This window comes from Sphaerodactylus townsendi, linkage group LG01, assembly GCF_021028975.2.
Source record: "Sphaerodactylus townsendi isolate TG3544 linkage group LG01, MPM_Stown_v2.3, whole genome shotgun sequence".
In the NCBI taxonomy this organism is placed as follows: Eukaryota; Metazoa; Chordata; class Lepidosauria; order Squamata; family Sphaerodactylidae; genus Sphaerodactylus; species Sphaerodactylus townsendi.
The window spans coordinates 178,905,112-178,917,987 of NC_059425.1; the positions used below are offsets into that span (position 1 = coordinate 178,905,112).

The 12,876-nt window shown below is 42.7% G+C and overlaps 1 protein-coding gene across 1 annotated transcript in view; it reads left to right on the plus strand.

The window, feature by feature from the left end:
* Positions 1 to 12,876, plus strand: part of COL4A1 (collagen type IV alpha 1 chain) — a 193,810-nt gene that overhangs the window by 85,638 nt on the left and 95,296 nt on the right. Inside the window, exons 10-15 of the mRNA XM_048501044.1 lie at positions 1,993 to 2,055; positions 4,884 to 4,919; positions 6,756 to 6,797; positions 8,366 to 8,455; positions 10,701 to 10,736; positions 10,876 to 10,935. Coding sequence (XP_048357001.1) covers positions 1,993 to 2,055; positions 4,884 to 4,919; positions 6,756 to 6,797; positions 8,366 to 8,455; positions 10,701 to 10,736; positions 10,876 to 10,935 — 327 coding nt within the window. The remainder of the gene's footprint in view (positions 1 to 1,992; positions 2,056 to 4,883; positions 4,920 to 6,755; positions 6,798 to 8,365; positions 8,456 to 10,700; positions 10,737 to 10,875; positions 10,936 to 12,876) is intronic.

Here is a 12,876-nt window from a genome sequence, read left to right on the forward strand (position 1 = left end):
TTCACAATGGTTTGCAAGTGGATTTTGCTATTCTACACAGTAAAATCCAGCTGCAAAGTGGATTGAAAGTGCATTATTCTGCATGTGTGAAAGTGTGAAAGTGCCCTATGGGGAGGTGTTCAGTGGTAGAGCATCTTCTTGATCTCTGCTGGTTCACGTTCTGGCATCTCCAGTAGAAAGGATCAAGTGGGAGGTCAGGTGAAAGACTTTTTTCTACCTGAGGTCCTGGAGAGCCGCTGCCAGTCTGAGCAGACACCCCTGACCTTGATAGGCCAATGGTCTGACGCTGAAGAAGGCTTATGGGCTTTTCGTATGGTGTGGAAGGAAACCATATGTGGTCCAGACCACTAATGGGCTAGAAGCTGAGTCTTCCTGTTACTCCAAATGACCCTATTTTCTTCTTGGAGTGGAGTTACCCTTCTTCCATTAGTGAGGCCTGTTCTTTCCTTAGCTCTGCCCCCATCTTGCCTGGAAAACCATACCAGGAGTCACCTTTAACTTTACAGCAAATATATACATACACACGTAAGCACACACACACACACTCTCTCACACATATGTAGGTGTGTGTGTGTATAGATATGTATGATTACACACAGCGGTCCTTTATGGTAAATAAAGAGGAATCTTATCTGAATGGTGTCTATGTGTATGAAATGATGGATCCCGGAAGTCATGTGAGCATATTCTATTTGATTGCAAGTGGTATGATAGCATTGGAAGGATTGTTATTAACCCTATAATGCCCCGTTTTCCAGGCTGGGGCAGGAAGAATAGCAATGATGCTCCCTAGCAAAGATTGTGAAATCATGCTTAAAGTAACTAGAAGAAGAAGACTTTATTTATGGTCAATGACCAAATATGCTTGAAGTAGCTAAATTTGCTTCGATAGCATTCAAAATCAGGAATATAAGGGACAATGTATTGTATTGTCATTAAAGTGGGTCTGATATTGTTTTAACCAAATCAACAGAGAAATGCAATGTTATTTATCTGAATTTGAGATAGTTTTATTTAAATTGGTTGTATTATATTAGTATAAAAGTGATAGATTTTATTACAATTTTAATCATATATTTTGCTATTTAATATTGCTTATATTTGAGAATAATGATTGGTTTTATAGAAATTGGTTTTAAAGTTTCAACAGATTGCTATATTTATTTCCCAGTTCTAAAGTCACATATTATATGTGAGTAAGATCTTCTCTGAATGCTAATCATTTAGTATTATACTGGTATTGGTTTATTCTAAGTTTTATGGTTAAATAAATGATCTATCGATATGTATGTATGTATGTATACTCACACACACACACACACACACACATTTCACACACATATAACTTCTATTTCATTATATTTTTAGACAAAATCCTGCCCCATTTATGAAAAGTCTCATGAGGGTATTCTTAGTTCAGTGCTGGCAGGCCTGCCAGGCTTGAATGACAAAGAAATACTGGACTATATGCTAACAGGCAGTGACCACAGAATCACATTTCAATTTGTAATTATAGAATATAGAAATATAGAAAGAGACATCTGGCAGTCGGGTGTAAGGGACGAGATGCCTTTTAAACATGAAACTGTTTTAATGCCCAGATTAATTTGTTGAAAGTTAGAGTTTTAAGTAGGATTTTACAGGTACTTCTTACAATGGTGAATAACTCTTATGTACTCATTATTTTTCAGGAAGCCTTTATTGGCATAGAACAGTGGTGGTGAACCTTTGGCACTCCAGATGTTGTGGACTACAATTCCCATCAGCCAATTGGCCATGCTGGCAGGGGCTGATGGGAATTGTAGTCCATAACATCTGGAGTGCCAAAGGTTCGCCACCATGGGCATAGAATGTACTAATTATTGTAAATATTGTATTGATGTTGATGTTGATGAATGACTGTAAGATAGGTTCTTATACTGGTCGTTGATGGTAAATGAATAAATATTATATACATACAAACTCCTGTCTTAATGGCTTCTTTGTAAATAGGGAGTAGCTGGACCCCCAGGACATCAAGGCCCCAGTGGACCCCCCGGACCCGAAGGAAGACCAGTAAGTATCAACTTTTTCTCATTTGCATGCAGCTAACTATAATTCATGATAGCAAGGATGTGACAGTCTACGTTTGTCAAGGGATCCTAGGTGTACCAGAGCAGAGAAAAAGAAGGGAGCCAGCATGCACATAGAGCTAGGACAAAAGTCAGTTAGCTCATGAACAGCGTGGCAACAAATTAGACAGGAAGGTGTGTATTTGCTCCTTCCTACAAGAGAAGTGTAAATAATCCAACTGAAATTCCCTCTGACTTTTTGATCCAAACAGACTGTGTCCAAATTGGCTCTCTTCTGGTATTCCTTTTTATTTCCACGCATTCAGCTTACCAGAATGCTTAGCCCGGGGTGCCCAACTCTGACGCTTCAGATGTTCATGGACTGTGATTCCCATCAGTCCCTGCTGGCAGGGCCAATTGGCCATGCCAGAAAGGGGTGATGGGAATTGTAGTTCATGAACATCTGAAGCGCCAGAGTTGGACACTTCTGGCTTGACCCATTCTCAAACCACCTGGAGTCAGCTCTGATATCTGAAGGAGAGGCTTTGTCCCCTGGTTGGGATGAAGGGGGAAAGGGAGCTGAAATCCCCCAACAACAAAGTGAAGGAAGGAATTGCTGCTGCCACCAGCCAGAACATTGCTCTTAATTGATCCAGGTGCTCCTGGCTACTCTTTCAGGACCCTGGACAGCAGTGCACACAGCATTCGGGAACAGACAAATTTAGGATGGAAGGTTAACCCCTTTCATATTTGCTATTTATCTGGGCTGTGAATTCCCTGGATAGATGCCAAGCTTAAAAGGGAAATGCAATGACACATTCCAAGTAAAGGCAAAGAAGTTTATTATGGAAATCCGTACCACCACCACTCAAAAAAGGTAAACTGGAGCAAGAGAAGATCTGATTTGAGAGCCACAGGGAACTCAGGCCCAATCCATAAATGCAAAACACAAACGAAAGCGAAGACACACCAGCCAAGTCGGTACATTCCTGACCCTAGAGAATATTGCCCGGGTCTCCTTAAACTTTTCTTGTAGCAGAAAACTGGGCTGTATTTCAACACAGCTCTCCATTGTTGTGGATGATGCAGAGAATTTGTGGGTTGAGCTGTGGTGTGTAAGCATGTGACTCCTTTATGAGATTAGGACAGGCCTTTGAATAGTGACCTTCTGGCCTCTGGGAGCCCAATGATCCTGCAATACTGGCTACTGTGGTCAGCAGTTAATTGTAAAACATGCCTGGGTTTAAATACGTTGATCAGCAGGTGGAGCTGTGATACAGTGATGCAAAATATGAATACGTCCTAATTCTCATTGGGCCCCAAGAATCCAGAAGCTGGAAGTCCCAAGACTTTGGGGTGTTGTGGGGGTTTGGGGGGTGAAATTCAGTGGGCTCAAATTCCCAGGAAGCTCACGTGGAACTCTTTCTCAGGACACAAGCAAATAAGTTGGAGAATAGACATCTCATTTTGCCCATAAAATGCAAATGGCAACCTCAAGTTGCCTTGGGACCGTGCAGAGAAGGTAAAAGAGAATTGGCATGGAACCCAGTTTCAAATACAGTGACTTACCAAAACTTGGGTATCACATTTGACACGGTTTGGTATTAACAGACGAAGAGTTGGTTTATATACCCTGACTCTCTGTACTTTGAGGACTCTCAAAGTGGCTTAAAATCATCTCCCCCTCTCCAAACACTAGGCACCATGTGAGGTAGGTGGGGATGAGAGAGTTCTGAGAGAACTGTGACTGACCCAAGGTCACCCAGCAGCCTTCATAGGGAAGAGCGGACAATCAAACCCGGTTCTCCTGAATAGAGTCTGCCTTTCTTAACTACACCACACTAGCATTGCATTTTAAATGTAGAAATATGTGTGCTTAAAAGACTTGTATTTTGACCTTTAAAATCTAAGAGCAGAATGAGGAGCTAGTTTTGCGTAACAAAACTGAACAGAAGCTAAAGGACCAAATCCCCTCTACATGCCTGGCATGACTCCAAGGCAAATAGAGGCTTCATGGACCTGCCATTTGTTTTCTGTGCAATAAAACTAGGTATATCGTCTTTGTCTTTAAGCCAGAGGTGGGATCCAGCAGGTTCTCACAGGTTCCCAAGAGCAGGTTACTAATTATTTGTGTGTGGCGAGAGGGGGTTACTAATTGGGGATTTTGCCATGTGATTTTTACCTTGGTTATGCCCCTCCTCCGTTCCTCAGCAGTAGCGTGCAGAACTTGAACAGTCTAGTAGGAGGTGCACCGGCGTGCGTGGCAGCCTGTGCCTGCATGCATTTGTTTCCCGCCCGAGGACCGGAGCAGCAGCTGCGTCCTTGCCACAGCCCCGCCCAGCAATGCCCCGCCCCTGGAATGCCCGGCCACGTCCCTGTCGTGCCCCACCCAGCCCCATTGGCACTACTGTTTGAATCCCACCACGATGGGAACCTGTTACTAAAATTTTTGGATCCCACCACTGCTTTAAGCTCTAACCTTTCCATCACAGGGTTGTGATGAGGATAAAATGGAGGTAAGGCGAGTGTTGCCTGTCACTCTGAGGCCCCTTCCGCACATGCAGAATAATGCACTTTCGATCCACTTTCACAATTGTTTGTAAGTGGATTTTTCTGTTTCACACAGTAAAATCCAGCTGCAAAGGGCATCGAAAGTGGATTGAAAGTGCATTATTCTGCATGTGCAGAAGGGGCCTGAGCTACAGAGGTAGGTTGGAATAAAAATGTAATAGAAATTATGATCCCTCTTATTAAGTAGCTCTTTGCTAAAGAAGTGACTGACCTGAAAAGAGTTAATACAAGGTAAAATTAATAAACTGTTCTCTTTCGCAGGGTCCTCCTGGGCCACCTGGCATACCAGGGGAGAAGGTAAGTATGAACTCGGTCAATGAGGCAGATGTTTGAAATGCTTTTTCTGGCACCTCTTTCCTTAGGAAAACCATGGCTCAGTGGGAGAGCATCTTTTCATCTTCATGGCTTCTGTACAGTCCCACAGTGGCGACTGCGTGTGTGAAAGCCAGCCGTGGAAAAGATTTCCAAAGCTTACTAGCAGACTAGGAGCAACACACACACCTCCGCCGCACTTCTGACACTTTCCCGCCAAAACAGTCACATGACCAGGAGAAGTGGCACTACTCCTCAGTTCTCTTTTTGCCTCTCCAAAGAGAGGTCCTCCGTTGCTATTCTGCGTTTTTCCTCACCTCATTTTTGAGGCTGAGGAGACTAGCTGATCTCATCAATAGTCATTCTAATGACGAATGAACTACATATAAAGAAAACATATTTCTGGATTAGGGAAATCATGGCTTGCGGGGTGGGGGGAGGGAGAGAGAGCATTTGTTAGACATGTATAAGCTGCCAGCTTCAATCCCCAGCATCACCACTTAAAAAACCCAGTCAGGAGGCTGTGTGAAAGATCTCACCCCTGAGATTCTGTTAGAGTCGGCTGTATTGATTGTGATAGAGTATCGGTATTAGGCAATAAAGATGGTTGAGGTTGACCGTTTTGTCTTTGTGGCAGCCACTGCTGACCAATCTTGATGTACCCAATGGCCAGTTATCATCCAACAGGCTGAAAAGCTCTGCGTTAGGTTGAGGTCTGGCGCATATTTCTTTTCTCCCTGCAAACATGGCGGCAGACTAGGGGTTCCCAACATGGAGGCTGTGCCCATGAAATGTTTTCAGAAAGTGGGTGGAGCAAGATGGAGCTCTTGCCCCAGTACAGCTTCTAACAGGACGTTGGAGATTTGATTTAAATGATTTTGCATAAGAGCAGCTGCCTCCAGTTTGGTTTTATTCTCTCTCATGCTTTTCTTAGCCAGAGTGTTTTTAATATAGTTCCTCTTCTGTTCTGCACTTGAAACTCCTCTGGGGGTGGGTTGTTGTTCCCACCATTTTGTGTCAGAACTCCAGAAGGTGTCCACAGGTTCAAAAAAGTTGGGACTCCTGGAGCAGATGATACAGGCTGTCCATATTCCCAATCCGCCCACTGTTGCCACACCCATTACCGCTACTTTCATAATACAGTGGAACCTCAGTTTTCGTTGATAATTCGTCCGAAAACAATCAAAGAAAACTGAAATCAACGAAAACCGAGGGAAACTTTTCCATAGGAATCAATGTAAATCCAATTAATCAATGAAAATCCAATGTAAATCCAATTAATCCGAATCAATGTAAATCCAATTAATCCCAAAAACATACCAAAAACACATTTTTTTGGTGAATAAACACAGTGTTTAACGCTCAAAACAGTAACAAACAATAACACTAGGACCAGCTTCAGAGCCAGTGGACCAATGTCACACCAGAAAGCTGTCCAAAGAGGTCTGTTTCTGACGCCTCTTTAAGATTTGTCTTAAACAAGTTGCAGATACGACCTGCAACAACTTTGTCCAGGTGATTTTTCTCCACAAACCTCTGATTTTTCTCCACAACCCCCTGAAAATAGACAAAAACCGAGGCAAATCAAGAAAACTGAGACAAATTTTTCACTGAAAAAATCGACGAAAACCGAAACCGACGAAAACCGAAGTCAACAAAAACCGAGGTTCCGCTGTAATAATTAGACTCTCAGTTTCCAGACTTGTTTTGTAAATTAACCTGTCTATTGAGAAGCAAATCGCAAGACTGTATCCAGAAATAAAACCGTCCGTGTCCTACGTGGGCTTTCATTTACAAAATACTTCCTCTCTCTGTTACCAGGGCCATATGGGCTTAAGTTTCCAAGGACCCAAAGGTGAAAAGGTAAGTTTGTTCTTTTGAAAGCCATCCGCCTACGCTTGTAGTGGCAACTGGGAGCTCACAGCTGGAGTGCTTGTGAGACTCACCTGTGTGTTGTGAGCCCACCTCCTTAGTCTTGCCAGACCTCTACCTCAAGTCACCTATTCAGTTTTCAAAGAACTACTCTGGCTGATGGAGTTCCCTGAATGTTTGGCTAGCAACCAGCTTTTTGAAAGACACTCTGCAATGTTTCTCCTCAGCTTAGTATGCAGAAGGTTCAAACTCAGTTCCCAACAATCTTGGAAGGATCTTTTCTTTGCTATAAGACAATGCAAGTTACTGCCAGCCAGCTGTAGGTAATACCGGGTTAGATGGATGAGCTCAATATAAGACTGCTTCAGATGTTCAAATATGTCCATCCCTTCTGTGAGTCAGTTATTTTCTGTACTTTCCACTTTTACTTGCTACAGCAGTTTCAAGGGAATGCAAAAAGAACTATGGTGCTTGAGGGAAAATATTTATTATCTGCACACCCCTACGTGTTTCGCGTGCACTTTATCGGTGGGATGTAACTTCAAAGGCTGTATGCAGTGTTCTCTTTCCTTTCTGAAAACACAACTCCAGGGCTCATACAAAATGCTCAGGGTGTATAGACAATAAATATTTTCCCTCAAGCACCATGGTTTTTTGCTTTTGTTCTTTTTTTGTTCTTTTTTTACCGTAGACTCATCCAGTTTGCCATCTTCCTGAAACATGTCATTCTACTTTTGTTCTGACCATCTTTGTCTGATAAACAACATGTATGCTCGAAGTCCTCTGATAATCAGAGATCTGTAACTTTGCTTGATTTGCGACTCCTATAGGCAAATTTCTTAATTCATTACACATTAGTTTCGTTTTGAGATCTAGCTGCCAATGAGAGCCATACATTCCATAAGAGTGGGAAACCAGATAAAAATTGGTTATAATAGGGCAATATTATATATTCTCTTTGGTTGAAACAACATGTGTCTTTGACGTGTAGCCAACACATTTATTTGGTCATGAACTGTGAAAATATGAATTTACAGAGAAATGAAGAATTTTGCAAGCTTCCAAAAATACTTATGGTCTCTCTGAAGAATTGCCGTTTCTTCAATAGAAGAGCTGGATTTGAGTCAGTATCACTTTAGAGATCAGCAACATTTTCAGGGCGTAAATGTTGAGAGTCAAAGATCCCTTCTTCAGATGTATCATGAAAATCTTGTTGGCCTGTTAGATGTTACTGGACTCAAATCTGGCTCTTCTATTGGAGACTAACATAGCTACTCTCCCCCAAAACAACTTTATTTAGTATAAGCAGAAAAATCTGAATTCTTCGCCACTATTCTAAAAGGTCAGAGTTTCTTGGGTCACAATCATGATCAATGAAAGGATGAGCTTGGGCTAGTTGAATTTGACCTTTCCAAATTATTGGTGTCTCAACTCTTGCTAGACTATAAAGAGTTTCAAAAAACAATTGTACATTTTGGAGTGAGTAGAAGAATTTCTGGCTATGTAGCCTGCCACGTTAGTTGCTGATGTGTCTGTTTGTCTGTTTGTGGCATCTCTAGGGTGAACGGGGAGTCATGGGCCCTCCAGGACCCCAAGGAGGTACACCTCAGCAGCAAGAAAAAGGGACCATAGCCATACAAGGAGAGAAAGTAAGTTTGTGGCTTTTATTGCTGGCTATATTAGTAGCACCCTGTTGTGGATGGTCCAGGCTGGCTCCATTTCATCAGATCTCAGAAGCTAAGCAGGGTTGACCTTCGTTAGTATGTAGATGGGAGACCACCAAGGAGTTCCAGGGTTTCTACACAGAGGCTGGCAGCGGCAGATCACCTCCAAATGCCTCTTGCATTTAAAACCTCACAGGATCACTATAAATCAGCTGCAATTTGACTGTACTTTCCACCATTATATTAATCGTATAATGCCCAAAAGTGATGACAAGGATTAATGAGGACATAAAACTAAAAATAAATAGTATTTGGGTTTTCTTTCTCTCTCTTTTTTCTTTCTCTTTCTCTCTCTCTCTTTTGCTTTATTTCTTTCTCTGTCTTTTTATTTATTTCTCTCTCTTTCCCTCTCTTCTGCTTTCTTTTTTCTTCCTCTCTCTCTTCCTCTCTCTTTTTTGCTTTATTTCTTTCTCTGTCTTTTTATTTCTCTCTCTTCTGCTTCTCTCTCTCTCTCTCTCTGTAAATCATTCTCTCTGGGACATTTTCAAAGCTGGAGGTTCTTTTGATCCACGGTCATCTCAGCAGTCATGGTGTGGGGTGAGGTATGAATCATACTGCTGACACCACCTAGTATCTGAGGAAGAGGAAGCAGGCTCACACACCTTCCACCTCACCATCCATTTTGCCTGCGTATATGTAGAATGTGTTATCATTTGCACATGTGCAAAACAGCGGGGCAGAAGTAGGTCCTCCAGCTTCTAAGTAGCCCTTTTACTTCAAGCTATATGCCCTCCACTTACACAGTAGGGGCAATTTTGTACGTCTCATTTTACCATCAACAGGAGTATATGAATGAGAATTATGAGATGATGAGATGAATTATGATGAGAATGAGATAGCTGAATTATTCTTACTTTTCTTTCCCTATGTCTGTTGCCCATGAGGTTTCCTTCCAGCCCAGTATTGGGTTGTTGGGAATAAGAGGTTTGAGAGGTGGAGCTAGAAGGGAGTCCCACGTGTTCATCCTAAGGATCATGTTTGGCCCTGATAGATCTGATAGCTGAAAATAGAACAGGGGAGATGTGGAGGGATGGGAGTATTGAACTACTGAAGGCGGAGAGGCCCTTTGTGGCTTGAATTCTTCCTTTCTTCCTCTTATTCCTAGTTGGGATTGGTTGATACTACTCAAAACCTGCAGGTCAAAGAAGGGAAGGGAAGGGAAGGAAGCAAGGGAGGGAGGGAGGAGAGGAAAGGAGAAGAGAGGCTGGGCATGAAAACAGAGAATGAAAAGGAAGAAAGTGAGAAGAATCTAGAGATGGCAGATGGTAAACAAGCCACGGAATCATGGAATGGAGAACTGTTGGCTGGAAACTGAGACTAGAAACAGCCGACAACTTCCAGAATTCTGGAGATTTCTCTTTCCCATTTTTTAATGTCTTCATGTTGGTGTATCTCAAAAGGAACATCTACTGTTTAAAGAGAAAGAAGAATCCTCTGCTTTATTCTTTCCCTGATCTCACAGAAAATCCTCCCCCAAACTCATCAAGCACTTAGTAGCTGTTCCAAGTATATGGCCTGATTAGAGTATGTTGTGGTATGCAGGTGTAGGTTGGAGGGACCGTAGAAGGTGCAATGAAGTCCTACAAAGTCCTACAAAGACTGTACTATCTGAGACTGTTAAGGAAACGACAACTGAATGGAAAACTCCTGGTGTCCTTTTACCGCTGTGCTGTAGAGAGTGTCTTAACCTACTGCATCTGTGTATGGTTCTCCAGTTGCACAGTGGCAGATAGGAAGGTGCTCCAAACTGCACAGAGGATTATCGGCTGCCCTCTCCCCTCCTTGGAAGAACTCTATAATTCCCGAAGCCTAAAGAAAGCCCAAAATATTCTGAGAGACCCGTCTCATCCAGCACACTCTCTTTTTGAACTGTTACCATCCGGCAGACGATACAGGTCTATCAAAACTAGGACAAAGAGGCTTAGAGACAGCTTCTACTCTAGAGCTGTGGCTATGCTGAACTCCGTGGCTTCGTGTTGATGTGTTTGGGGCTGTGTAGGGATGGGTGGAGGAAGGGGAAAGTGAGGATGGGGTATGAGTCTGAAATTGTGTGCATCGAGGAATGCTGCTGTAAATTTCGTTGTGTGTGCACAATGACAATACAATGCTTATGCTTATGCTTATGCAAAACTGTGGTTTGTTCATCTGCTGTATCTTTTGATTTTAACAGGGTGATCCTGGTGACAAGGGAGAGCCGGGCTTCCCAGTGAGTAACATCAAGCCTGTTGTTTGCCTCTTTTACAGTGTGGTTATAAACATCCTGGGGGATTAATTTGGGGGGTTTTAGAATTAATTTTGAAATTAACAAAATATGAATAACATCAATACTGATCTTTTTTGTAAAGGGATCGCCAGGCCTAAGCATCAAAGGAGAGAAAGGAGAACCTGGGAAACCCGGTCCAAGGGTACGTACGCATGCTATCCATTCATCTGTTTGCTTTTGCTTTTCACAGAGTATTATTAAATGTCATCGGTAATACCATCAAGATTTACATATGGTGCCATCAGGAACTTCATTGTTATGTTACCACGCTGCCTGGGTGATTTTATTTCCCCAGTTCTGCCAGCAGCGCAGAGGAACAGAAACAGGACCCAACACAGCGAGTATAGTAAAATAGTAAAAGATTTTATTGAGATGCTGACCTACGTGTCAGCACCTCCACACCACGGCAACTGCACTGCCTAGCAGCTTTACAACATCTTAAATACCCTTTCTCCCACCGGGAGTCCGGGGGAATACAGGACAGCCTACAACCATTCATTCACAGAATACATGACAACCAATCATACACCTACAAGTACATGGGAACCAATTAGAGTCCATTGGGCAGTCCCTTCTTGAATTTCGTGCTGAAGGCAGGGCGAGGCGATGACGTAGGCACTGGCGGGAAGAGCACAAAAGAGTCCTTTGGGTGCTTAGGGTCAGGAAACGAAACTCAACGATGATGGCATCCTTATCTGCCTGCTGGTGGGATTAGGCAGATGGAGGCACTTCTTCCGGGGTCCCTTTTGTCAGTGTCCATCCAGGGTTTTACAAATGAAAGGGACATGCCCAGGTGGAGCAGGGGTGGACTCCTGCCTTGAGCAAAGGAGGTTCCATGCAGACACAAATACAAAGGATAGCTATAATTCCTACTTTTTACCTAATACAGTGTGTTCCTACCTAACTTACACAGAAATAAAGCATAGTTCCATCTTTATTTAAAAGCAAGATCAGAAATGGAATAAATCACTTCTGACTCCGCTATCAGTTATACAAATACAGATATACTGAGACACAGACACCGATAGCAACATGGACACCGAGACCCTGAGAAAGATTCATCTCAATTGGTGACACACAGACACAAGTAGTGACCCAGACTCCAATACTGATAGAGATACAGAGACAGAGAGATAGAAGCAATGTATACACTGACACAAATAAAGTTACAGACAGATGCTCATGATCTCTGAATAAAGAATACAGATCTACAGCTGAAGTCGGAGTAACGTTTTAAAGTAAATTTTAAGCAGACCTATGAAGGAACATAGATTGGTCAACATGTTCAGAACCGTGGAGAAGGGTGAAGTAATCATGCAAAAGGCAATTTGCTCGCTTAACTTTATTCTACATATTGATTTAAGGGAGGGGGCGGACTAGGAAGAAACCGTTACAATCAATAGAATGACTCCAGCCGGCCAGGAGCTCTCTTACAATAACAGTGCTGATAGATTGTTGCACCAATTAGACATTAGCTGGGAGGCGCCTCTCTCCCCAGTTCTTAAGAGTTGGGAGGTATAAGTGTAACCTCAGCTTGCCAGTTCTGTGGGGCAGTACTTGGAAGGAGTTGCAAAGAAACTAAATTTAAAACAAAATGGTTTACTTTCTTAACAAATAACAGTTTTAACTTTTAACACATTACAGTCCTGTTCAGTTGCATTTCCAAGTCCTTATATTTACAGTCTACTGATATTGCCAAGTCCAATTCTTCTTTGCAAGTGGGTTGGCTCCTGAAGACTCCAAGGGCTTGATGAACAGGATTCAACATGATGAAGGTTTCCAGGAGAACTCTCACCCATTACAACCACAAAAACCCTGAAACAATAAACTCCAACATTTACAACATAGCAAAAATAAACAACTACCTTCCCACTAGTTCCCAACAACATTGCAGTTACCTTAACAAGGTGTTAAGGCAGAGGTGGGATCCAGCAGGTTCTCACAGGTTCCCGGGAGTAGGTTACTAATTATTTGTGTGTGCCGAGAGGGGGTTACTAATTGGTGATTTTGCCACGTGATTTTTGCCTTAGTTACGCCCCTCCTCTCAGCAGTAGCGCGCAGAACTTGAAGCAGTCTAGCAGGA